Here is a 27897-nt window from a genome sequence, read left to right as displayed (position 1 = left end):
GAACACTTCCAAAAATATGTTTAGTAGGTCCTTTTTGAAATGTTCAATATTGGTAGGCTATATTGTATCAGGAGTACTTAATTTAGTATGTTGACTGAATTGAAAAAGAAAGAAACAAAAATAGACTTCATTCAATTCTCTGTAGGGAATGACTAATTAATATGTTGCTATGACTATTTATTAATTTTGTTAGGAGTAAACATCTTTGTAACAAGAATGCATAGCATACTATTAGCTTTCTAATGTAAAACTAAAGTTGGGAATAAAATGTAAGATATTTAGTCATTCAGCAGATTTGCTTATAAGGTTATGTACTGTTCTTGCCTGTTTGAATCAAAACAACTTAGATCTGTTTACAAACTTCGATACGCTAACAAGGCTTTAATATAAGAAACATGAAACATAAACAGTAATTCATATTATCATCTACTTGTAAGGAAGGATTCCCGGATTGCTTGAAGTTTGCTCAAAATAGTGTCTATTGGTGCTCTATCTCTTGATGATGATGCAGAGCATGTAAGGCCGATTTCCAAAACCGAGAGTAAACATTCTTCCACTCTTCTTGCTTGATCTTGATTGATGTTTTGCTCTTCCTCTGCCAAGAGCAATAAGGGATCTACTATCTCCATGACATGTTCAGGCAAAGCTGTTGAAACATACTTGTGAATGTTTAGACTCTCGTTGAAAATTGCATCAATTGGTCTTTTACAGATGAACAGCTCTAGCAACACTATTCCAAAGCTGTAAACATCTCCAAGTGTGGATGGTTGGCCGCCTGATCCGTACTCTGCAAGGTACTAAATCAATTTTCTGCAGAATGATATATGACTGAATATAAAATGTAAACTAGTGACATCGTTGTACCTGTTGGGATGTAACCTATAGAACCCTTTAGTGCTGCAGAAATCTGATGACTCCAAGAATTGCTTGATGTGTCAAGGAGAAATGTTGCTAATCCAAAGTCACCAACATGGGCAGACATATCTTCATCGAGGAGTATGTTGCTTGGTTTTAGATCACAATGGACTATCGGTGTTTGACAGTGGTTGTGGAGATAGTCGAGTGCAGAAGCAACATCTATGGCAATGTTTAGCCTTTGGATGAAAATCAGCTTCTTTGTTTGGTGTTGCTGGTCATCATTTTCTGGATGCAACCAATCGTGTAGGTTTCCGTTAGTCATGAACTCAAAAACTAGGCATTTGAAGTCATTACCTTGGTGATCAATGCTTGAACAAGCAGTCTTGATTTTGAGAAGATTACGATGCCTTATATTTCTCAATGCTCTGCATTCATCCAGGAAGCTCTTCAAGGCCCCTCTTTGTAGTAAGTTCAATACTTTCACTGCCATTATTGTTTCCTCACCATGGAAATGCGCTTTATATACTGAACCAAAACTTCCTGTACCTACCAAGTTATCCTCAGAGAAACCATCCGTTGCTCTAAGTATTTCTCGATATGTAGTTCTTGGTATCTGGGCTAGCTGTTCGATCCAAGGGTGTGCCTTTCTTGAGTTTCTGAGCCTGTAATAAGCACCACAACAACATAGCACCAAAGCTAAGAGTGCAACAGGAACACTAACATAAATCCACACTCTTGAATTAAGGTGCTTCAGAGCTTTGGAGCATTCAGGCAAATGCAAGTCGGAAACTCCTCCACAAAGTTTCCTGTTTCCTTTGATTGAAATTGCACTTACATTGGAAAAAACCCCTTCATTTGGCACCTCACCTTCAAATTCATTGAATGAAAGGTCCAGTTTTCTGAGATATGAAAGTTTCCCAAGAAACTCCGGTATTTCCCCTGACAAGTTGTTACGCGAAAAATTTACCTCTTCCAATCCTTTTAAACTTGTAAAGGATTGAGGAATGGTTCCTTGTAAGAGATTATTACTAATATATACTCTCTCTAAGTGGAGGCAATTGCTGAGGGTGCTTGGAATCTCACCAGATAACTTGTTCTGTGATAAATCCAATTCCTCAAGATTTATCAACTGATCAAGTTCTTTTGGCAAGGATCCAGTCAAAGCATTACTTCCCAATGATAAAGAAATTGAAAGGGAAGATAATCCTGCAACCTCTTTCGGTATGGAGCCAATGAGATTATTCCTAGTAAGGTTTAACGTTGACAAGACCTTACACTTCCCCAACTCCGGAGGTATGCTTCCTTCTAGTCTATTTTCGTCCAGATTTAGAGTATTTAACAATGACAAGTTACCAATAGAGGATGGTATCTTCCCAGAAAATGAATTTCCGTTCAAATAGAGACGTTCAAGATATTCAAGCTTACCTATAGATTCAGGCACACTCCCATTGAGGTAGTTTCCGTCCATTCCTAGTAGCATCAAACTAATAAGGTTGTCTATTCCAGCTGGAAGAGTACCATGCAGCCTATTGTGACCTAGAGAGAAAATCTCAAGTACAGTTGAAAGATTAGTGATTGAGTAAGGCAATTCTCCCCTAAAGTTATTGGTTGCGAAACTCAGTACCATCAGATGTGTACAATTGGTTAAGGAATCAAGAAATCTCAAACCCTCATAACTTCCCCTCCCGCCTAGTCTATTCTCCTCAAAGTTAAGCCTAACCAACATTTCCAACTTTCCAAAACTAGTTGGCACATCCCCAGTAAGTTTATTTTGGGAAAAATCAATCACGCGAAGCTTAGAAGCATTCGCCAATGAAACAGGAATAGGTCCGGTGAAACTGTTGACAGCGCCAGAAAATGCTTCAAGGTTTGGAAGAGTGAGGCCTACATCTGCTGGAAGTTGTCCATGCAGTAGATTTTGTGTAACAGAGAAATAGTATATGGAAGAAAGATTGAAAATCGATGAAGGGATTGTACCAGATAATTCGTTAGAGTTCACATGAAACACTAACAACTTCGTTAGACGCCCAAGATCCTCAGGTATTGGTCCTTGTAGACTATTACCCGAAATGTCAAGGAACTCTAAAGACGAAAAGTTTCCTAACCAACGCGGGATGCCTCCTTCAAGTGAGTTCCTTTTCAGTTTAAACAAATACAGCTTTGACAATGAACTTAGTTGATCCACAATTTTCCCAACAAGTTCATTAGATTGTAGATGAAGTACTCTAAGTTCCTTACAGTAAGTTAAATTAGTAGGAATTTTCCCACTAAAATAATTGTAACTAGCATTTAAATGTTGCAGCTGCAACAGGCGGCCTATTGCTTGAGGAATTTCACCGCGGAAACTATTGTTTCCAAGATCAATACCTGTAAGGAAACTGAGATTACCAATGGAAGACGGTATGGTGCCAGCAAGTTGTCGCGAACTCAAATCAAGAAACGTAACTCTGCCATTTTCAGGACTACATGTTACACCAGTCCAGATGCAGAAATGGGAAGAGTGCTCATTCCAAGAAGCCATGACATGAAGTGGATCCTCTGTTATTCTGCTTTTCAAGTCTTGTAGTGCTAATTGATCAGTCGATTCGAGACCTGAGATTGCAATGGACATCATAATAATTGAGTACTGGAAGTATAACAACAAAAGCCACATGGAATTGGATTTTAGATACAACTGCCTCATTTGTGCTGGATTTTTTAGAAACTAGCTAGTTGCTGTTTTATGCTTGTAAGAAGAAAGAATGTAAACTTTCCTTTTCTTATAATAATCTGAATCATGCAATAATTTTCAGGGCTCTTTCAAGTTCCAACTAACATGTATAAATGCTAATAAATGCAAATTTGTTGGATAGACTGAGAATGACAAAGCCTTTTACCAATTGGCTTGTTGCATATTGTTGTGCCAGTCAAGTTTTCATGAATGGGCTAATTTTAGCACAAAACTAACGTCATATTTTTTGAAATTTTTTCATATGACAGCTTCCCTTTCATGTATGAGATCAACATGTCCCTTGTTTACTGAACAAAATAACGACTAGGTGAGAACTCTGAGGTCTCAGGTTCAAAACTCAATATAGATAAAAAAAAATATTAGGTTATTCTTGTAATGATCTGTCCTAGCCTTAGTGGACAGAATTACTTGGTACTTGTTGTTGGAGGGAGATGATAGGTGGCAAGTATCCCGTGATCAGTGGCATAGCCACATGGTGGTCAGGGTGTCCAATTGGACACCATTCGTCGGAAAAAAAATATCATATATACAAGTAAAATGATACACGAAATGATTAAATAACATATTTTGGACACCTTTAACATAACAAGTTGTTATTGCCTAGTGGTTTCACCTCCTTGGCATGAGGAAGTGCTCGTGTGTTATCTCACTAGTTCTACTTTTTGAAAAGAGCTTTTGTTGTGCTATTCATGGACACCCTTTGTGAAATTTCTGGCTCCACCATTGTCTGTGATATTAGTTGAGGTGTGCGAAAGCTGGCCCGAATACCATGGTCATAGAAAAAAATAAAAATAATGACTAGCATCACCTCAAGGGTATGACCTAGTGGTGAATAAAATGTTGGAACTATGAGGTCTCTCGAGTTTATATTCCAGCAGAGACAAAATCACTAGGTGATTCTTCTCGTCTGTTCTAGCCTTGGTGGATAGATTACCTGGTACCAGTTACTGGTGGAAGGTGGCAGATATCCCATGGAATTAGTCGAGGTGGGCGAAGACGTGCCCAGACACCACGATCAGCAACATACCACATGTAATCACACAAGTAAGTTAGCATAAAAAAAAATAATGAAACAATAATAGAGTTTGTTCTTCTAGGTAGATAATGACTACTCTGTGAGTTTTAATCGGTTTGTCTTACTTATTTTTTAGTCTGTTTCAAACGAATGCCTTTTCCTTTATGACAACTTTTCAAGTTTTAACTTTCCGCATGATATGTTTAAAACCACAAGATTAAAAGAAATTTTGGTACTTTCTACCTATTTTTAGTTTAAGATCACAAGATTCATTTATCTTCTCTAAAATCAGACAAACGAATTAAAACGGTGGAAGTATTAAATATGGGAATAATACATTAAACCATGTCAGTCATAATTGAAACATAAAAGATAAAGTTGATGTTTCATGCTCAAAATACTAGCCTGAATAAGTTACTAGTTGCTGTTTCTTGCTTGTAAGAAGAGATAATATAAGCTTTCATTTTCTAATAATCTGAATCATGATACAATTATTTTCAAGACTCTTCCAAGTTCCAACTAATATGTATAAATGCTAATAAATGCAAAATTTGTTTGAGAGTGACCAAATCTTTTACCAATTGGCTTGTTGCATAGAGTTGTGCCTGTCAAGTTTAATTTATGAAGGGGCTAATTTTAGCACTAAACTAATTAACGTCATGTTTTTTGAAAAAAATTTCATATGATCAACATTTCTCTTCCCACCTAGTGATGTGGTGGAACGGATGCTTCTCTCTTAATTAAAGGTCTTGGGTTCGAGTTTTGAGTATATTTTTCTTTAATAGGGAGTGCTTCCCTCAAATGGCGTTCTATGTGGTGCGTATCCAGAATAGTAGGACTCCAATGCGGATAGCCGGATACTGACCACCAGATAGGAAAAAACATTTCTGTTGTTTATGGAACAAAACAACAACTAGGGGTGGCAATGGGACGGGGTAGGTCGGTTTTTCTCTTATGCGGGGCGGGGCGGAGCTGCCTTTATGCAGGTGTAGGGCGGGGCGGGTTGAATTATTTTTTGAGGGATTTCATGCGGGTGTGGGTTAGTTCTACTTTTCATTTGAAGAACTACTTGTACTAAACGTGAACAATTTGAATATGCTAGAAGACATCTCGACAGTACCCTTTTAAAAAAAATCTCTAATAATATTCATAACTCTATTTTATAATCACTGAAATGGCATCACTTTTTGGTCTCCAGTTTAATTGTTCCTGTTTTGGACTTTTGCAATTCTTATATATAAGTTGGTGATATTGTGCGGTACTGTATATAACATATTTATTACATATTAGTAAAATTATTCAATCGTATGCTATTGTGTCATAATCTTTGAAAATATTTCAATAAAATAAATACTATGTGTTGGTTTTTAATTTGATGAATTTTATTAATTGTTTCAAACTCAGTTTTTTTCTTTAAAATGTTATTTTGGGGCGGAGCAGGGTGGGTCTATATAGGGCGGAGCGGGGCGAGCTGAAAACATAACTTTTTGCAAAGCGGGGAGGGGCGGTTTGAATCTTCGCGGGTTTATACGGGTTTGCCCCGCAACCGCCCCACCCTGCTCCATTGCCATCCCTAACAACGACTAGCAGCACCAGGCAATTTCCTTTTCGTACTAAAATAGTTGATAGTTTAATATCTCATGATACAAAGTAAAATATACAATAACATACTCAGTAATCATATAAGTGAGTTTAGCACAAAATAAAATACTAAACATAGTTTTAAGATATGAGTTTGATTTAAGGACGTTAGCATGAAAAAAAAGGAAACAATAAGTCAATAATAGAGTTTGTTCTTTTGTGTAGATAATGGCTATTTTCTCTTTTATAATTTGTTTGTTTTATTTTTTTTCTTAGTCCCTATCAGAAGAATATCTGTTTCTTTTTTTGACAACTTATTTATTTCAACTTCTCACATTTGACAAAGTAGGCAGCATCATAAATTTTTAAAAAAAATCTTTATTTTAAATTTTTTTGTGTCAAGATAAAATCAGATAAATTAATTAAAACGGAGAGAGTATTAAATATGGGACAAATACATTAAACGATGTCAGTCATAATTGAAACATAAAATATAAAGGAATTTTTATCCAAATAAATTCTGTGGTTAGCTGTGATCTATTTTCATCCTCAAATTACTACCCTGAATAAGTGGGTGCCTTAATTAATAATCTTTAATTAGTCGGTAATCGATCGATCATGTCATTCAAAGTTTCAAACTAACGACAAGAATATAAAAAGAAAAAATAAATGAATGAAATGTCATATTCTTTATTCAAGACTTAGGGGGTCCTTAGTCATGTCATTATAATAACATATATATATTCAACAATAAAGATAGTGGAAATCATATAATATAATATTACCTAATAAATTATAATGAAAATGAACGTAATGCAAAAGGTACTAATTAAATTAGTCATCATTTTAATAAGTACTATTAATTTCATGACTAAACACTAGTCCTAGTTATACTTTACTACATCAATGCAAAACAAAAATATAGATATCCAAGACTACTGTTATTCCTAGAGTTTGAATATCTTTTTTGTTGCTGATAATATTGATTATGGTTTGATTTTGAGCTAATTCTTTTTCACGGGTATTTTCTATTCAAAAGGATCTTACTCAATTCAATAGAAACTTAACTTCGATCCCATTTTTTTAAATTTAAGTTACTAATATTTATGAACTATAAAACTTATAAGATCATCCTAAAAATTAAAGACCAAGATTGAAATAATACGTTAAAATTCAAAAAACTATATAAAAAATAAAAAAATATTTATAAATTATATTCCAATAAATATTTTATATATAAAGTAATTTTAAAACTTATTTTCCAATTTTCTCATGTTTGATTGGGTAAAATGTTTTGGAAAAGTTTTCCAAATCAACTATTTTTCCTCAAATTTAAGGACAATGACTTCCCTTAAAAAATTAAGGAAAACATTTTCCAAAACTTTCCTCCAACTTCATACTACAATTTTTTTGTTGAAAAAATAAATTTAAAGTTTATTTATTAAAAAATATTTTCAACTTCAATTTATTTATTTTTACCTCATCCCTACCCTGCCAACCCCCTAACCTCCCTCCCCCTCCCCTCCCCCCCACAAAAAAATAAATTATAATTTATTTTTAAAAAATATTTCAATTTTTTATTTTTTCACCCCACCCCATCCCTACCCTCAACCCCCTACCAGCCCCCCTCCCTCCCAAAAAAAAATAATTTAAAGTTTATTTTTAAAAAATAATCTCAATTTCAAATTTTTATTTTTCACCCCCCCCCCTACCCTCGACCCCCCCCCCCCCTCCCAAAAAAAATTAAATTTTGCTTTTAAAAATATTTTCAATTTCAAATTTTTATTCCCCCCTACACACACATACCACTCCTACCCACGACCCCCTACCAGTCCCCCACCCCCCTCCAAAAAAAATAAATTTAAGTTTGTTTTTCAAAAAAATTTCAATTTCAATTTCAATTTCAATAATCATTTTCTACTCTCTATTAAAATAAAAGATATTTTCTCAAAAATATTTTTCATTCATAAATTAAACACTAAAAAATATTTTCTACTCAACAACCAAACATGAGAAAATAAGTCAAAAATCTACTTGTTTTCCAAGAAAACATTTTCTAGGAAAATATTTTCCTTCCTACCAAACACATCCATAATATCGAGTTAATTTGATTTTGATATCAATTATGATTGAGTTTTTTGTTTTAAATACCAAACCGAAACAAATATGTAGCATTCTGGGCAACAAGTTCTCTATGTAGCATTCTCTTATTAGCATCAATAGTTAATCAAGGAAATATGACAGATAAAAATAAACATGTATAATCTGTCATTCTTATCATCTACTTCATTTTAATTTATTTGTCTGTTTTTGATTTGATATTTATGATATTAAATTTATGATAGATAGAATATACCAAAATATCTTTTAATCTTGTGGACTTAAACATGTAACACGAAAAATTGAAATTACAAAAGAGTTGCCAAATAAGAAAAAGACATTTTTTTTTAAACAGACTAACAAGAAAACTATTTTCTTTATTAGCCGGTCCATAAAAAAATGAGACACTTCTATAAATAGTAGTAATACAATTTAACTTAAAAATTCTCATTTTACTCTTCATAAAATGATTTATATCCAAATAAATTATATCTACCCTTTATTTTAAATACAAATTTCAAAAGAGTCTTCTTTAATCTTTAATTCTTTACCCAGTCAAACATCATCACACAAGATTTAAAAAATTGATTTTTACCCCTTGATATGGCACCTTACACTTTGTTTGGTTGGTTTGTTAACCGTTGTATTGTATTGTATTGCATTGCATTATTAGTTTAAATACGATATTTGTTTTAATTGCTACTTAAATTTTATTATATCATATCATTTCAATTCTTATTAGGTAACGATCGATTTGGTGTGATCACACCGTTACCTTAATTTCTTCTCACTTTGTCTTTACTTATTATTTAATAATCACATTTTATCCTTTACCCAACTTTTTCATAGTACCTCTACCACATGCCTTACTTTTCTTGTAGATTTATGATTCAAATTGCTGATGTATGACATATATAACGATGGAGAATGAAACAATTTATCCAAACATTGTATTCAGAAAAAGATACAATACAATATGCAACAATAGGTAACAATTATCCATACAAAATGTAAGGGTGTGCTAGATTTTTTTTTGGATGGAGTTAAGAAAATATAGGAAAATCCATGTTTGGATATATATGATGCTACAAGTAATAAAAACACTTGCTGTATTAGCTGAAATGATCCTGCAACAAAAACTTCGCATTGTTTTATTCATTGTTTGGTTACTAATTCAATTTCAACATATATTGTTTAGGAAAAATTTATATATCAACTTGTTGTATTAGTCTTTCACCTACTTATTTATCATCTAATTCATATTCCAATCTCCTTGAAAGGAAGGACTTTTTGATAGCTTGAAGTTTGCTCAAAACTGTGTTCATTGGCATTCTATCTCTTGGTGATGATGCAGAACATGTAAGCCCAATTTCCAAAACTGAGAGTAAATATTCTTCTATTCTTGTTGCCAATTGATCTTGCTTGATCATGTTTTTTTCTTCCTCTGCCAAAAGCAATATAGGGTCTATAATTTCCATGACATGTGCAGGCAAAGCCATTGAAACATACTTGTGAATATCTAAATTCTCGTGAAACATCGGATCGGTTGGTCTTCTACAGATGAATAACTCTAGTAACACTATTCCATAGCTGTAAACATCTCCACGTGTCGATGCTTGAACACCTGATCCATACTCTGCCAGGTACCAAAACAATTTTCTTTAGGATAATATATGCATATAAAAGGTAAAATTTTTCATTAGGATGATATATGTATATAAGAAAATGTACCTGTTGGGATGTAACCTATAGAACCCTTTAGTGCTGCAGAAATCTGATGACTCCAAGAATTGCTTGATGTGTCAAAGAGAAATGTTGCTAATCCAAAGTCACCAACACGGGCAGACATATCTTCATCGAGGAGTATGTTGCTTGGTTTTAGATCACAATGAACTATTGGTGTTTGACAGTAGTTGTGGAGATAGTCAAGTGCAGAAGCAACATCTATGGCAATGTTTAGTCTATGGATAAAGGTCAGTTTCTTTGTTTGGTGTTGCTGGTCATATTTTTCTGGATGCAACCAATCGTGTAGGTTTCCGTTAGTCATGAACTCAAAAACTAGGCATTTGAAGTCATTACCTTGGTGATCAATGCTTGAACAAGCAGTGTTGATTTTGAGAAGATTACGATGCCTTATATTTCTCAAAGCTCTACATTCATCCAGGAAGCTCCTCAAGGCACCTCTTTGTTGTAGGTTCAACACTTTCACTGCCATTATTGTATTCTCACCATGGAAATGCGCTTTAAATACTGAGCCAAAACTTCCTGTACCTACCAAGTTATCCTCAGAGAAACCATCCGTTGCTCTAAGTATTTCTCGATACGTAGTTCTTGGTATCTGTTCTAGCTGCCCATCGATCCAAGGCTGTGCCTTTCTTGAGTTTCTGAGCCTGTAATAAGCACCACAGGAACATAGCACCAAAACTGAGAGTGCAACAGGAACAATAACAGCTATCCACACTGTTGGATGAAGGTGCTTAGCTTTAGCCCGTTCTGAAAGAAATTGAAGGACAATGTAATAGATTCGAAAAGTAAAGACAATTTTGGGCAATTTTTCTGTATTTCGACTAACAACTGAAAAGGGTAAAACTACAAGATAGGAAATACTGTAATTGAAAATAGAACTAAAAGTATATCTTGGTAGATACAGCATAATCTCCATGAATGTTATACCAGGAAGAAGAGAGAGCAGAAGTAACGAGAGGAGGAAAAAGACAGAAAAGGGGAGAAGATATTGAGAGAGAAAGAGGAGAGGTAACTGATACCAAAAATTAGTTATTCCTGTAGCTCATTTCTGGAAGTTTGTTATAAGTCTCGCCAGTTGATCACAATCGTCCACGCTCAATAATTCAAAGCTAATGTGAGTCATTTCCATTTGTTATAATTTGTTTCTTTTTTCTTCACTCGGTTGCTTGTTCAGCTCATGGCATTACCCCTTGAGGAGAAAAATGTCCTGGGGCTTCCACAATCATCTGAGTTGAGTTCCTGGTCCATTCTTAAGATTATTGTATCATTCTAACAAGAGATTAACACCAAGTTATCATCCAAATTCCTAGATTTTTGAAAATCAACCTAAGATCAATTGAGCAGAAATTTTGAGGAAACTTCAAAAGGAAAGATCTTTTCAACATACTTACTGTATTAACCAGTAAGCCCCATAAATCCCATGAGAGCTGTGACAGTTTTGGGTGTAGGTCAGTCTATCATGGTCAAAACTTTGGTAAGATGTGTAGATTACATGGCTCAAGTATTCCACTTGTGCTTGTTCAAATGAACACTTGGATCTCTTGGCCAGCAACTTTTGTTCATTTAGTATGTCAAACGTTGCGTCCAAGTGTTGCAAAGTGATCAAGAATTGTGTTGCTATATAAAAGAATATCATTAAAAAATACCAAGACAAACCTTCCAAGTAGGGGTTGGAAGATATGGTTTATCAGTGCTTAAAGGTCCAGGAGCATTGGTGAGTCCAAATAGCATAACTCTGAACTCTTAGTGTCCCATGTGAGTTCTAAATGCTGTCGTATGCACATCTTCAGGCTTAATCCTGATCTGATGGTATCCTTCACTCAAGTCAATTTTGGAGGAGAGAGCAGCTCCATGAAGTTCATCCAATAGGTTGTTTACATTGGATATTTATCTTTCACAGTGATCTCATTCAAGCCTCTATGGTCCACACAAAACCTCCATGTTACATCCTTCTTCTTCACTAAGAGGACAGGGGAAAAAACTGGAGACTAGCTATGCCGAATAATCGAAGTCCCAAGTATCTCCTTAACCTATTTTTCCATCTCTTCCTTCTGGTAATGGTTATACCTGTAGGGCCTTAGACTCACACGCAAACCTCCTGGTTTCAGCGGAATGGAATGATCCATTGCTCTGATTGGTGGTAAGGCCTTAGGTTCATTATAGACTATTTCATACTTAAGTAGTGAGGCCACTAGTGGTTCACTCAACTCCCATTAATCTGATTTCCCAGTGGTGTTCACCATGAAGAGATGAGCTACAATACACTGTTCAAACTTGTGGACATTCATTGATCATGTGGTGTCCTTTATAATCCGTTGACTAGGAATCATCTAATTGATAATTTCAGAGTAGAATAATTCAAACCTCGTCAGCAATCACATTCACCATATTGGAGTCAGACAAGTCTATAATTTCCTACTCTTTTTAGTAAGATTTTTTCTTGTGTCATATAATCACCAAGAATTCATTCACCTTGATTTTTTCTTGTGTCATATAATCACCAAGAATTCATTCACCTTTCTGCTACATTCTTTCACCCTCTTCATTTTTATTTTTTCCTATCTTTAAAACTTGTTTAAACTTTCAAACATCATATTAATTGTAGGGGTAAAGTAAAAAAAAAATCAGTTAATTCTATCCTGATTTAGTCAGAGACGTATGCAGGAGGGGTCACTGGGTTCACGTGAACCCATGATCCCCTCCCGAAATCATATATTTTTTGTTAAATGATAATATATGTTTTCAATGATAAGAACCTAAATATCAAACAGATTAGATCCACTTTTTCATAATAGTGCACACATCATCTCGAACTCTTGGATAAAATGACTATTTAATATGAGACAGAGGAGATAGTTGACTTGGGTACCTAGAAACTAAAAATGAAAAATATGAAGGGTTATTTAATTTCTCTCACAATGGGTTTGTGCTCAGGTCTGAATTTTTAAATTGATTTTTTAAGTATTACTATTTTTTTTGGAAAAAAAAAAGAAGAAGCAGCAGATGTCAAAGTTATGTGATTTTTGTGTTGATATAATTCAAAATTTAGTACTTTAGTAGTAGTTAAGTGATTTTTATGACAAATAAAATAGTTACATTCGCCTAGATAATTAAGAGGACGAACCTTTCCGGCACCCATCACCGTCGCGGAAACCATCACCGATGAATCCATGTTTACACCGGCACCGGAAACCGTTTCGATTCCCCGGAAGAAAAATGTTTGTACAATTTGCATCTTCATTACATGCACAATCACCTTCCAATCCCCACGCCAATTCGATCGTCTGAAACTCCAGGAGCATCGGAGAGCTGTTCTTCATATCAATCAAGATGGATGACGTCACAATTCCACACCCTATATTCCGGTAATCCAAATAATCACCACTCGCCTCTGAATAACAACTGATATTCTCTTTCTTTGAATCACATGACTGTATGTTCAATCGTGCGCTTAAAAGTTCCGACGGTAAATTACAGTCACTCCTCGGAACTTTACAATTCTGTAGAAGAAGCCCGTTTCTCCAAGTCACACCATAGTTGCTTCCATCTAATTGCTGAAGATCCTCAATCGGACGGCTACAATTTACCGGGAAGTTGACCATCAGAGTATCTGAAGTCACATTCTGTATTAGATATTCTCCAATTCTGATGTCTCCAGTAATTTCAGTACAATTCAAGCGAATCCCACAACCCTCCGAGAACCCAAACGGATAAGGAACATGCGGATGCGGACCAATAGAACCAGCTCCACAGTGCTGATCGCATTGAGTTGAATTAGTAGCCCTAATGTAATGACCCTCTTGGTCNATTACTTGTTGTTCCGGGTTACGGGTTGGCTTACCTGCTGGTGGGTTATAGTAGGTGTCATCATGACTTGAGAAATCGGGTTGTGACACCTAACTGATGATGAGGACCAAACCAATAGAATTGAGAAGACAAATCTTACAATTATCTGATGAAAAACCATGATTCGAAATTGAATTAAAGAGAACAATCATCGGCCGCATTGGAGCCTGACTAATCCGTATTAAGAGAGGATCAGCTCCATCCACTTACCACATCCTTTGGTGTTTTATTTATGAAGGTTTTGCATAGCTGGGTTTTGAATAAGTCCTTCCAATTTTTCGGATATTTAATTACTATTTGCTATGATAAATGAATGTTTCTATCTTCATGATTACGTTTGCAAATATTATCTGGACTTTATAGACATTTTTCATTCTTCATCCAATGTTAGTAGTCTTGCTAAAGTCAACCTCTATCAGGCACTCAAAACAAGTACATGTCGATAATCTGAATCCTCAAACATGTTTGAGTACACATCAGCCATCACATAGGTCATTCATTAGATCATTAGAGTTATGAAATGAGGATTACCTCTGCATGGTATATCTGATCCTGGAAGATTCAAATTTTTGCAGGCATAGAAACTTAGGGGCAGAGCTAGGGTGTTGGTTATGGATTTGTCCGAATCCAATAACTTTGGTTCATACATTGTATTTGTCTTAAGAAATTCATCGAATATGCCTAAATTATTGATTTAGAACCATATAACTTAAAAGATGATAATGTCACACCCATAAGCCTCTATATTGACACTCTGATTTGCTTAATAGTGCTGATTCAAAAATTGACCTTTTTTATGCTTATTAAGAGTATGTCCATCTTATTGAGCTTCTCATGTAAAATAAAGGCATAATACATAAAGAGGACCTTTAACTTGGCATCAATTTACAACTATGACCCTAAACTTTTCCAGTGCACAAGTAGGCACTTTAACTATCACAAATTTAAACAATTAAACACTCGTATATCCCAGGCAAAGTGCGTGATATACAAATGCTTCTACGTGGCTGACAACTAATTAAAATAAATACACGTGGATTTTTCAATTAAAAAACTGAAAATAAAAATAAAATAAATATTAGTTAACATGTCTGATCCTATGCTTAGAACATACAACAACATTTTCCTCTTTCTTCTCAACAAAACCCTAATCCTAAGTTCCTACATTTCATCCTTTGAATCAAAGATAAAATTGTTCAAGAATTGTGGTGAAATTTCACGTACTTGATGTCAATCTATTCTTCTTCCTCAATTTAGTTAAGGTATGTTTAATTTTCCCTTTTGAAATTCGTTTTTGATAATTTTATATAAAAATTATGATTTTTTTACCACAACTGTAAATTTGCTCTTTTTTTCATAGTATTGAACATATGGGTCACATTATTGCTGTTTTTCACCATGGAGGTAGCTTTTATAAAGGTCGATATGTTTCGAAATTGGACAATATTATATTTAGCATAGACAAGGACCACTTCTCTTTGACCGAAATGAAATCTTATGCAAAAGATGCTGGGTATGATGAAATTGAAGCTTTTTATATTGAAGACCCTACTACCCATAGATTTGTGAAGTTAGAAAGTGACAACCAACTATACAATTGTGTTAAAGAATTGTGGAGTGGGTCCTATTTCAATTTGTATCTGAAGCATGTGATTGTTGAAGAAAGGGGGCCCACTACTAGCACTGTTTTGGGAACATTTTCTGGTGAAAAAAATATTCAAGAATTGGGGGATTCCTCTAAAGCTTCACATCCTGAGGATGGTATAAATGGGACCTTAAACGAGGGAGATGGTAATGATAATGAGGAAGAAAATAGTGACTCTCTTGACTTTGAAGAGGAAGATTTAGATGGGGTTCCGGATGAGGATGATAGTGAAGTTGATGAAGAATTGAGAGCCTTTAGAGAAAATCTGAGACAAGAAAAGAGGAATGAAGCTGCAACGTCAAAAAAGAGAATTAAAAAATCTTTCAAGAATCAAGAGGTTGAGATTGGAGAAGCTGGCATAGATAAGGGATTTGAGGATATTTTCAAGAACAAGGCAGCCAAGTATATTGGTAGATTGGGAGGTAATGAAGAGTTCATTGGTTCATCAGATGAACCAAGTGAAGATAGCGATGAAGAGCTAGATGTTTTAGCACAACCAGGTGTTGATTTACCTTCAAGAAGAAAAAGCAAAAAATTGAGGTATGATAATTCTTGTTCCATTTCTTTCTTTGAATTGGGTATGATATTTGAGAGTGCAGTTGAGTTTAGAAAGGCTATTGCTGATTATGGTGTTCGACAGAAGGTTCAATTAAAAATTAAACCTAATGAACCTCATAGAGTAAGGGTAAGAGCTTGGATAAAGATACAGGAAACTTTTCTGTGAAAAATTATTATCCTGTTCACAGATGTCCTACAAAGAACATGAACAGCTTATGCTCAGCCAAATATGTGGAAAGAAAGATGAGGGAAAGAATAATATCCCAACCTGATATTAGAGTTCATAAGCTTCAAGAGACAATACGAAAGAAGTGGGGTTTAAAAGTAGGAAGATCAATATGTTATAGGGCAAAGATGAATGTTATCAACAAGTTCTTGGGTGATTGGAAGCTAGAGTTTTCAAAGTTGTTAGACTATGCTGATATGATTAAAAGTACGAATCCTGGGACTTCTTGTTGGGTGAGAACTGATAATGAAACAATCCCCGGAAAATACTTGTTCAAATATTTCTATGTTTGCTTTGGGGCATTGAAGAATGGATGGCTTGAAGGTTGTAGGAAGATTATAGGATTGGATGGATGTTTTTTGAAAGGTGCTTGTAAAGGAGAATTATTAGTGGCTGTTGGAAAAAATGGAAACCAACAAATGTATCCAATAGCTTGGGCAGTGGTTGACCAAGAAACTAAACACTCTTGGAGTTGGTTCTTGAGCTATCTCATTCAAGATTTGCAACTTGGTGACGGAAATGGCATAACAATCATGTCTGATATGCAAAAGGTATTATTTTAAACTATTTATACTTGTTTATATAAGTTGTTTCTGCCTTCTTCTTCTTTATACTTGTTTTATCTTTTATTTACAATTTATAATTTTGAATCAGTTGAGGGATATGTGATATTGTAGTATAGAAAAATAAGGCATGTGTGATATTGTAGTATAGAAATAGGGAATGACCATACCACATTTTAAACTACTAGGAAAATGTGTTTCTGAACATAGAAAGCTTGCAACTTTCTAGCATCAATATATCCACTCTGTTAAAATTATGTGTATTTGTTCATATTTTTGTCCCATCAGTAATGTATGAAGCTCTTATTAATCTATCCTCTAATATTTAGAGTCTCCTAAGGCAAATAAATGGGAACAAACAAACACTAGTGTTGTTAACAAACAAACTATAAACACCTCAAGAACACTATCTAAAATTCAAGAAACATAGTGTTGTTGTCTTCTTCTTCTTCTAATTTTTTTTTATCATTTGAAAAAAGAAGCTGATTTCTGCCAGCTTTTTTAATTTTCTGCCTTATTTCTTGTTAAAATTGGACTTAAGCTTTATGATGTAACATCCTTTGTCATGTCTATTTACTTTGAAAGTTGAGGCATATGTGTATTTTCTTTAAGTTTGAACTTGAAGGTGCTGCTTTTATGTCCTTATTACTTTGGTGTTTAATGTTGAACTTCATCTATTTATTTTATTTTCTAGGGTCTTGATTCAGCTGTTGATGGATTGCTTCCTAATGTTGAAAGGAGAATGTGTGCAAGGCACATTTGGGCAAATTGGCAAAAGACTTGGAGAGGTGAAGCAAGGAGAAAAGCATTTTGGAGGTGTTCCAAAGCTAGTTTTGAAGTAAAGTTGAGTGATCAGTTTGCATATTTGGGACAACTTGGTGACAACATTTGTGAGTCATTGCTTAAGTATAACAAAGAATATTGGTGTAGGGCTTTTTTTAGTGAAAGAACCAAGTGTGATGTGGTGGAAAATAATATGTGTGAAACATTCAATTCTTGGATTGTTGGTCCTAGGCATAAATCTGTGATTAGTATGCTTGAAGATATTAGACATAAAATGATGGATAGACATGGAGATATGATCAAGTTTGTCGATACTTGGATCAGTGACATTTCACCCATGGCAAGACTAACTTTAGAAATAAACAAAGAGATTGGTAGGAAGCTAAAGGTGAATTGGAACCATGACACTGGATTTGAGATTCTGGAAGGAGAATATAGGCACATAGTCAATATGGCTAATAAAACATGTAGTTGCAGGTTATGGCAGTTGAAAGGTATCCCTTGCCAACATCTAGTTTGTGCCTTGTATCACATTGGACAAGAACCAGAAAATTATGTAGAGCATTAGTACCGAAAAGATACATTCCTACGTGCTTATAAGTATTTCTTACAGCTTATCTCTAATATGAAAATGTGGCCGAAAACCAATAACCCACAAATAGAGCCCCCTGAAGTCAAGCCAATGCCTGGAAGACCAGGCAGATGTAGAAGAAAAGATAAAGATGAACCAAGAAAAAAAAAGTGGGGGAAAGCATAAAAAAATGGAGTAAAAATGACATGCTCCAAATGCCATCAAGTTGGGCATAATAAAAGGACCTGTAAATCAGTGGTAAGTACTGTATTTGATATTTTTTTTCTACATAATCATTTTTAGACTTCTAAAGCTTTTTCTTATTGTATAGCCCTCTCAACAGCCTTTTCAACAGCCCTATCAGCAGCCTTTCCAACAACCTCGTCAACAGCCCTCACAACCATCGGTGAGTCAGTCTAGCACTCAACATTCCACTTCTTTATGTCCAGAAACTTCAAGAGTTGAAGGAAGAAAAAAGCAGAAAAATAGTTCTTCTACAAGGGCATCTTCTTCATTTGGAAGGAAGAGTAGAAGAGATGTTGGATTTGGTGTTTACACAGATATACAATCTGGAAGACAAGTCATTAATGTATGTGTGTTCTTAACTTGCTTTTTTTCATTTTTATTTATATATAAAGAGTAATGTATAGGTAACCTAATGTATATGAATTATATAGCCCGGGAGATCAAGTGAAAGAGTTATCTCAAGTGGGACAACATTAAAGGATGCATCACAAACAAATGTAGATCTTGGATTCAAGCCACCTAGTTTGAAATGGAAAGGAAAAGAAGCTATGACGGAAAATCAGCTTCAACAAATGCAACAATGGAAAAAAATTCAAATCAAATCTAAATGGGTACCATGAGAGTTCAATTATGCTAGTGATATCGTTACACTTTGGACAACTCTATTTTTGCTTATTTTGATATATATTTTTTGAAGGCATAATTCACGTAAAACAGTGTTAGTGGCATTTAGATTTGCCTATAAATTATTCCACTTTTGATCATTTTGATGTACTTTTGGATATTTTGATGTATATTTGCCTTTAGACAACTCTTTTAAGGTTATTATGGCTATGAGGCATGTTTTATGGAGGTTAAGTTGATATTTTGTAAAGCTTTTTGGTGTTTGTTATGGAAAACCTTATTGATGTTTAGTACATACTATGTGAGTTTGAGTTGTTTTATTAGATATAGCTTCATATGGGTATGAGCTATTTTATTGATGTAGTATGTGGATGCGATCTATTTTACTGATCGATGTAATATGTGCGGAGCTGCTGTTATATTATAAGATTTTCCTTTTAATTCTGCTGTTAAAACAAAAAGCATACAAGTTGCTCTATTATTTATAGGTTACAGCAGCATTGAAGCAAGAAACATGAGTTTTGCCAATTGTACATTGGTGTTGCTTTTGTGCTCCACATAAACATCTTCAAGAGCCAATTGTTTTGCCAATTATACTAGCTTTTGAAGAATATCATAGCACCTTTATTACATGTCCCTGTGTCAATATAGTTCTTTTGTTTTCGTTAGTGTTTGTTCTTCTCCAATTACATCCAAAAATTGTCAATTAGCAGCAGAAGTTACGTCTACAAATATTTTGGAGTATCAAGATACGTTTGCAAAACTAACATACAATTATTCAACAACTNACACCTAACTGATGATGAGGACCAAACCAATAGAATTGAGAAGACAAATCTTACAATTATCTGATGAAAAACCATGATTCGAAATTGAATTAAAGAGAACAATCATCGGCCACATTGGAGCCTGACTAATCCGTATTAAGAGAGGATCAGCTCCATCCACTTACCACATCCTTTGGTGTTTTATTTATGAAGGTTTTGCATAGCTGGGTTTTGAATAAGTCCTTCCAAATTTTCGGCTATTTAATTACTATTTGCTATGATAAATGAATGTTTCTATCTTCATGATTACGTTTGCAAATATTATCTGGACTTTATAGACATTTTTCATTCCTCATCCAATGTTAGTAGTCTTGCTAAAGTCAACCTCTATCAGGTACTCAAAACAAGTACATGTCGATAATCCGAATCCTCAAACATGTTTGAGTACACATCAGCCATCACATAGGTCATTCATTAGATCATTAGAGTTATGAAATGAGGATTACCTCTGTATGGTATATCTGATCCTGGAAGATTCAAATTTTTGTAGGCGTAGAATCTTAGGGGCAGAGCTAGGGTGTTGGTTATGGATTTGTCCGAATCCAATAACTTTGGTTCATACATTGTATTTGTCTTAAGAAATTCATCGAATATGCCTAAATTATTGATTTAGAACCATGTAACTTAAAAGATGATAATGTCACACCCATTGGCCTCTATATTGACACTTAGATTTGCTTAATAGTGCTGATTAAAAAATTGACCTTTTTTATGCTTATTAAGAGTATGTCCATCTTATTGAGCTTCTCATACAAAATAAAGGTTGGGAATAGTTATAAGTTGATGTTTTACCAACTTCTCTATGCTTTTTACTTGAGTTTTTGTTATGATAATTGAGAAAAGTAGAGTATTTACTGTGGTTAGAGTAGTGGTGGAGCTAAGCAAGTCAAAACAAATAAAATACAGTTTTAACAAAGATTACTTGCCGATAGAATTGCAGGTTTTCTATTCCAACTAGATCTTCAACATATCTGATTATCAGATTGTGTTGTTCTTGCCTTATATCCGTCAAGCTTTTTTTGCTTTGCCGACTTTAGATTAATTCTATAAAGCACCACAACATGACAGGAACTTAACGAAAAGGAGGTAGTTAACTATGTAGATTGTAGGTAACCTGTTCAATAATTAGCATTATATTGTAATTCTGGCATACTAGTTAACTATGTAGCATTCTTTGATATATATATCAAGGTTTAAATAGGAAATATGAAAGATAAACATAATTAGTCTGTCACTAACTCATCATTTGATTCATATTATAATCTCCTTGAAAGGAAGGACTTTTTGATTGCTTGAAGTTTGCTCTAAGCTGTGATTATTGGCATTCTATCTCTTGGTGATGATGCAGAACATGTAAGCCCAATTTCCAAAACCGAAAGTAAACATTCTTCCATTGTTCTTGCTTGATCTTTGATTGAGAGTTTAATATCTCATGAAACAAAGTAAAATATTCAATAACATATTCAGTATATTTAGCCCAAAATTAAATACTAAACAGGATATAGAGACATATTTTTAAGATATGTGTATGATTTAAGTACGTTAGCATGAAAAAAAATGAAACAATAATAGAGTTTGTTCACTTTGCGTAGATAATGATTATTTTCTCCATTTTAATTTGTTTGTCTTACTTTATTTTAATTCATGTCAAAAGAATGTCTATTTTTTTTTGGACAACTTGTTAATNTTTTCATAAAGTTAGTTATTTCAAATCATTTGAAATTAAAGAAGCTTGAAAATTAATTTCTATCGTGGAGGTCCAAAATTGGGTGTCAACAATATCAACATATTTAAAACCATAATATTAAAGGAAAGTTTGATACTTTCTGTGCTCAACAGTACTTGTCCACTATTGAATTTGCACATTTCTTAAGAAATATAAATAGAAAGATAATTTTACTATGTCATCCTTTGAATATAATAAATGGTAATGCTAAATGACCAGAAAATTTGGCCAGAATTTAACCAGAAAATTAAAAAATCTATGATATCTTTTTTATTTTAAAATAAAGTGGTCCTTTTTCCATTTTTAATTAAAATGTATTAAAGTTAAAATGGTAAAAATGTTCAAAAAAGTAAAATAACATAAGTAAAATACCATTCTGGCCAAATTCTGACCAATTTTTTTGGCTAAAAGGATTTTTCCTATAATAAATACAATGTCTTGAAAAATGTAATAGGAAAATGAGTCAATGACTATAATTTATGATAACTGAGGTAAATTAGAAACTACATGTAAAATTATTCATTGATTTATAAAGGGGACAAATGTTGTTGGACATCTAAAATAGTATAGTGGACAACTATAGTTGGATGGAGGGAGTACTATCTTTAGTTTAAGGGCACAAAACTCAAAAAAAATTCCTTACTTTTGAAAAATTTGTGTTAAGTTAAAATTAATTAGACAAACTAATAGAAACAGAGGAAGTACTCCCTCTGTCCACTTTTAATTGTCATGTTGCGCTTTTCGAAAGTCAATTTGACAAATTTCAAAGTTAAATTAGATTACATTAATATGATATTTTAAACAAGAAATTTAGATATTCAAATAACTATACGAAAAGTACTATAAATTCCAAATTTTTTGCATATCAATATGATTAAAAAATATATCGTAAAATGTTAGTCAAAATTATTATCAATTGACTCTAAAAGAGAAAACTATACAATTAAAAATGGACGGAGGTAATATTAGATATGGGACAAATACATTAAACCATGTCTGTCATAATTGAAACATGAAATATAAAGGAATTTTTAGTCCAAATAAATTATGTGGTTGGCTGTGTATTTTCGGACAAAGCTCCTCTCCATTGCATTCTCTCCATTTCCCCAAATTCCTATTTGGATGGAAGTCATGTGTCATAATAAAAATAAATAAAGACTGAAATTTAACTACCTAAATTAAAGTCCTAATCATGATTAAAATAACAAATAATGTCTTTATTTTCTTTTAAAAAACATCAAATCCATATTTCTAGCTAAAAATTACTATCTCAGAAGTCATTTCAAAAAATCCCTATTTTCCATTTGATGAGAGCTTTTCTTCTTCTTTTTTTTTTTTTTAAAAAAGATATTTTTCTTGTCCTCTTTTTTGGTCATGTAGGAGTTCTTTAATTTTTTCCGTGTTCTTCTTTACATTTCCATCAAACATTAGAGAAATAGTCATCTAACGCTTAGGCCTTACGGGAAACCCTTAAAAAACTAATCAACATTAATGTTAAAATTTAAAAAGAATATTAACAAATTTTATTTTTATTTTTAAAAAAAGAATATATGATGTTAGCTTTTTTTCTTTCAATAACTCAAAACTGCAAAAAAAAATTTAGAACAAAATAGAAAAAGATTTTGTAGTAACAAAAAAAGAAAAAAATCGTTTTTAAAAAAGAGATAAATTTTAGATATATTTATGAATTGAGATCATTTTTAGCTAGAATTAGGAGATTGACATTAATTAGGAAATATTACAGAGAAATTATTTGTTATTCTAAGCATGGTTAGGACTTAGGACCTTGATTTAGGTAATTAATAAATTTCAACCTTTAATTTTTAATTATGACACATGACTTCCATTTGAGTAGGAACTTGGGGAAATGGGAGCTTTAATTAATCAATCTTTAATTAGTCGCTAATCAATCTTCTTCGATGAAGGTCATTTCCTTAATTTCAAACTAACGACAAGAATATAAAAAGAAAAAGAAAAAAAATGAAAGGTCATTTTCTTGATTCAAAACTTATGGGGTCCTTAGTCATGTCATTATAATAACATATATATTCAGCAATAAAGATAATAAAATAATATAGGATAAATATTACTATTAATTAATAAGTTATAACGAAAATGAACCTAATCTAAAAAGTACAACTAATAAGCACTATTAATTTCATGACTATACACTATTTCTAGTTATTTAATAAATCAATGCAAAATTAAAAATAGATATCCAATACTACTATCATTCCCGGTATTTGAATATTTTTTATTAGAAATAATATTGATTATGGTTTGGTTTTGAGCTTTATTTGAGTTACTGATATTTATGAACTATAAAACTTATTGGACCATCCTAAAAATCAAAGTCCAAGCTTGAAATAATACGTTAAAATACAAAAAAATTAAATAAAAAATTAAGAAATATTTATGAATTATATTACCATAATATAAAATAATTTTAAAACTTGTATACATGCAATATCGGATTAATTTACTAAAAGACTCAAATCAATTATGATGGAATTTTTCTCAAACAAAAAAAAAAAAAGGGAACTATAGTAGGATTTTTTTTTTTTGACTTAGATTATCGATTTGGTGCGATGTATAGTATATCTGATTCAGGAGGATTCAATTTTTTCCAGGCATAGAAACTTAGGGATGAGGGAGGTTTGTGGTTTTAAAATAAAGATATCTAGACGGTATCAAAATGTCCGTTGATCCTGTGGTCTTATAATACCAAGTGGAAAGAGTTGCAGAAAAAAGAAAAACACATTTTTTTTTAAATGAACTAAAAAGGAAAGTAAAACAAGAGTCCGGAGAGGGAGGATTTTTATTATAATCTACTTGAAATGAAGGACTTGTTGATTGCTTGAAGTTTGCTCAAAACAGTATCTACTGGCATTCTATCTCTTGGTGATGATGCAGAACATGTAAGCCCAATTTTCAAAACTGAGTGTAAACATTCTTCCATTCTTGTTGCTTCCTCTTGATTGATGTTTTGCTCTTCCTCTGCCAAGAGCAATGAGGGATCTACAATCTCCATGACATGATCTGGCAAAGCCATTGAAACATACTTGTGAATGTTTAGACTCTCGTTAAACATCGCGTCAGTTGGTTTTCTACTGATGAATAACTCTAGCAATACTATCCCAAAGCTGTAAACATCTCCGAATGTGGATGCTTGACCGCCTGATCCATACTCTGTGAGGTGCCAAATAGATTTGTTTAAGATGATATATGTATTAATCGTATATGAAATGTAAACTAATGACATCGTCGTACCTGTTGGAATGTAACCTATAGAACCCTTTAATGCTGCAGGACTCTGAGGACTCCGAGAATTGCTACTTGATGTGTCAAGGAGAAATGTTGCTAATCCAAAGTCACCAACATGTGCAGACATATCTTCGTCGAGGAGTATGTTGCTTGGCTTTAGATCACAGTGAGCTATTGGTGTTTGGCAATGGTTGTGGAGATAGTCAAGTGCAGAAGCAACATCTACGGCAATGTTTAGTCTTTGGATGAAACTCAGCTTCTTTGTTTGGTGTTGCTGATCATCATTTTCTGTATGCAACCAATCATGTAGGTTTCCGTTAGTCATGAACTCAAAAACTATGCATTTGAAGTCATTACCTTGGTGATCAATGCTCGAACAAGCAGTCTTGATTTTGAGAAGATTACGATGCCTAATAGTACTCAACGTTCTGCATTCATCCAGGAAGCTCCTCAAGGCACCTCTTTGTTGTAAGTTCAACACTTTCACTGCCATTATTGTATTGTCAACATCGAAATGTGCTTTGTATACTGAACCAAAACTTCCTCTACCAACCAAGTTGGCATCAGAGAATCCATTTGTCGCTCTATGTATTGCTCGATATGTAGTTCTTGGTATCTCAAACAGTTGCTCAGCATTCCAAGGTTGTGCCTTTCTTGAGTTGCTGAGTTTGTAATAAGCAGCACAGGAACATAGCACCAAAACTGATAATGCAAGAGTAACTATAACAGCTAGCAGTACTCTTGAATCAAGGTGCTTGGTAGCTTTAGAGCATTCAGGCAAATGTAAGTTGGGTACACCACCACAAAGTCTATTGTTTCCGTTGATTGAAATTGCGCTTGTATTTGCAAAGATCCCTTCATTTGGAACCTTACCTTCAAGTTCATTGAATGAGAGGTCAAGTTTCCAGAGATATGGAAGTTTCCCAAGAAACTCCGGTATTTCCCCTGACAAGTTGTTCCTTGAAAAATCTATCTCACCTAAACTTCTTAAATCTGTTAAAGATTGAGGAATAGTTCCTTGAAAGAGATTACTACTGATATTTATTCGCTCTAAGCCGAGACAATTGCTTAGAGTACATGGGATCTCACCTGATAATTTGTTCTGTGACACATCCAATTCCTTGAGATTTATCAACTGACCAAGTTCTTTTGGCAAATGTCCAGTGAATGAATTACTTGCCAACGATAAAGAGATCGAAAGGGAAGATAGTCCTGCAACCTCTTCAGGTATGGAGCCAACAAGATGATTCTTAGTAAGGTTCAGCACAGACAAGATATTACATTTCCCCAACTCTGGAGGTATGATTCCTTCTAGTCTATTCTCTTGCAAGTATACACTGATTAACTTTGTCAAGTTACCAATAGAGAGTGGTATCGTCCCTGAAAACGCATTTCCACTCAAATAAAGACCTTCCAGACCGTTAAGTCTACCTATCGTCTCAGGAACACTGCCGTTGAGACAGTTATTTTCCATTCCTAGTAGTGTCAACTTAGTAAGACTACCTACTCCAGCAGGAAGAGTACCATGTATCCTATTGTCACCTAGAGTAAGTATCTCAAGTACAGTTGAAAGATTAGCGATCGAGTAAGGCAATTCTCCATTAAAGTAATTGGCTGCAAAACTTAGTACTATCATATTTGTACAATTTGTTAGGAAATCAAGAAATTTCAAACCTTCAGAACTTCCCCTCCCTCCTAGTCTGTTCACCTCAAAGTTGAGCCTAACCAAACTTTTCAGTTTTCCTATACTATATGGCACATCCCCGGTAAGTTCATTTTGGGAAAAATCAATCACGTGAAGCCTAGAAGCATTCGCCAATGAAACAGGAATACATCCGGTGAATCTGTTGACAGCACCAGCAAATACTTCAAGGTTTGGAAGAGTTAAGCCTATATTTGCTGGAAGTTGTCCATGCAGCAGATTTTGAGTAACAGAGAAATAGTAAACGGAAGAAATATTGAGAATCGACGAAGGGATTGTACCAGATAATTCATTTTCATACACTTTAAATACTTCCAAACTCATTAAACGGCCAAGATCCTGGGGTATTGGTCCTTGTAAACTATTACTCGAAATGTCAAGGTACTTTAAAAACGAAAAGTTTCCTATCCAATACGGGATGCCTCCCGTGAAAGAGTTGCTCTTAAGTCTTAAGAAGTTCAACTTTGACAATGAACTAAGTTGATCCACAATCTTTCCAACAAGATCATTAGCTCGTAAATCAAGTACTCTAAGCTCCTTACAGTAAGTTAAATTTGTCGGAATTTTTCCACTAAAAGAATTTGAACTAAGATTGAGATGTTCAAGCTGCAGCAAAAGACCTATTGCTTGAGGAATTTCACCATGGAAGGTATTGTTTTCAAGATGTATACCTGTTAGGAAGCTGAGATTGCCAATGGAAGACGGTATGGTGCCAACGAGTTTTCGTGAACTCAAATCAAGATTGATAACTCTGTCATTATAAGGACTACATGTTACACCAGTCCAGTTGCAGAAATGTGAAGAATGATCATTCCAAGAAGCCATGACAAGAAGTGGATCATCAGTTATTCTGTTTTTCAAGTCTTGTAATGCTAATAGATCAGTTGATTCAAAACCTGAGATTGCAATGGACAAAACAATAATTGAGAGATGCAAGTATAACAGAAGCTCCATTTGTCTAATAAAAAGAAAACAAGTTAGACTAGTTGCTATTCTTGAAAATTGCCTTTTTTGATTATACAATAGATTTTCAAGACTCTTATGGGGTGTCCAACTAATATGTATAAATGCTATTTAATGCAACTTTGTTGGATAACCACATATAGACTAGAACTGTTTGTTTCCTTTTGTTGCAAGATGGAGTCAAACTTCTACTTTTACTAAATAATTATGAGTGTTTTGAATTCAAAATATGCTGCTAGCCTGCTATCTATGTTGCTCAGACTCTTCAAAAATGTCAAGGGGTACGTGTCAGATTCACCAAAAGTTGTGTATTCTTGGAGAA

General features: G+C 33.9%; 2 protein-coding genes across 5 annotated transcripts in view; both read right to left on the bottom strand.

Moving 5' to 3' along the window:
- Nucleotides 1-27897, bottom strand: part of LOC125864400 (acyl-coenzyme A oxidase 4, peroxisomal-like) — a 174404-nt gene that overhangs the window by 127456 nt on the left and 19051 nt on the right. The gene's annotated exons all lie outside the window — the stretch shown is intronic.
- On the bottom strand, nt 211-27652 carry LOC125864385 (putative receptor-like protein kinase At3g47110). 4 transcript variants are annotated; one of them, XM_049544362.1, is made up of 3 exons: nt 25268-27652; nt 10017-10364; nt 211-787 (listed from the first exon to the last, which is right to left on the bottom strand). In XM_049544362.1, the coding sequence occupies exons 1-3, from the start codon at nt 27564-27566 to the stop codon at nt 423-425; spliced, it is 3012 nt and encodes a 1003-aa protein (XP_049400319.1). In that variant the 5' UTR covers nt 27567-27652; the 3' UTR covers nt 211-422. The 4 variants fall into 4 exon arrangements, with proteins under 4 accessions (XP_049400319.1, XP_049400318.1, XP_049400317.1 ...); XM_049544361.1 differs by having other exon boundaries at nt 10017-10466; nt 25370-27652; XM_049544360.1 differs by lacking the exon at nt 10017-10364 and adding an exon at nt 865-1314 and having other exon boundaries at nt 25370-27642.

The sequence above is a fragment of the Solanum stenotomum genome, chromosome 5 (assembly GCF_019186545.1).
Source record: "Solanum stenotomum isolate F172 chromosome 5, ASM1918654v1, whole genome shotgun sequence".
In the NCBI taxonomy this organism is placed as follows: Eukaryota; Viridiplantae; Streptophyta; class Magnoliopsida; order Solanales; family Solanaceae; genus Solanum; species Solanum stenotomum.
This window is presented reverse-complemented; position numbering and strand designations above follow the sequence as displayed.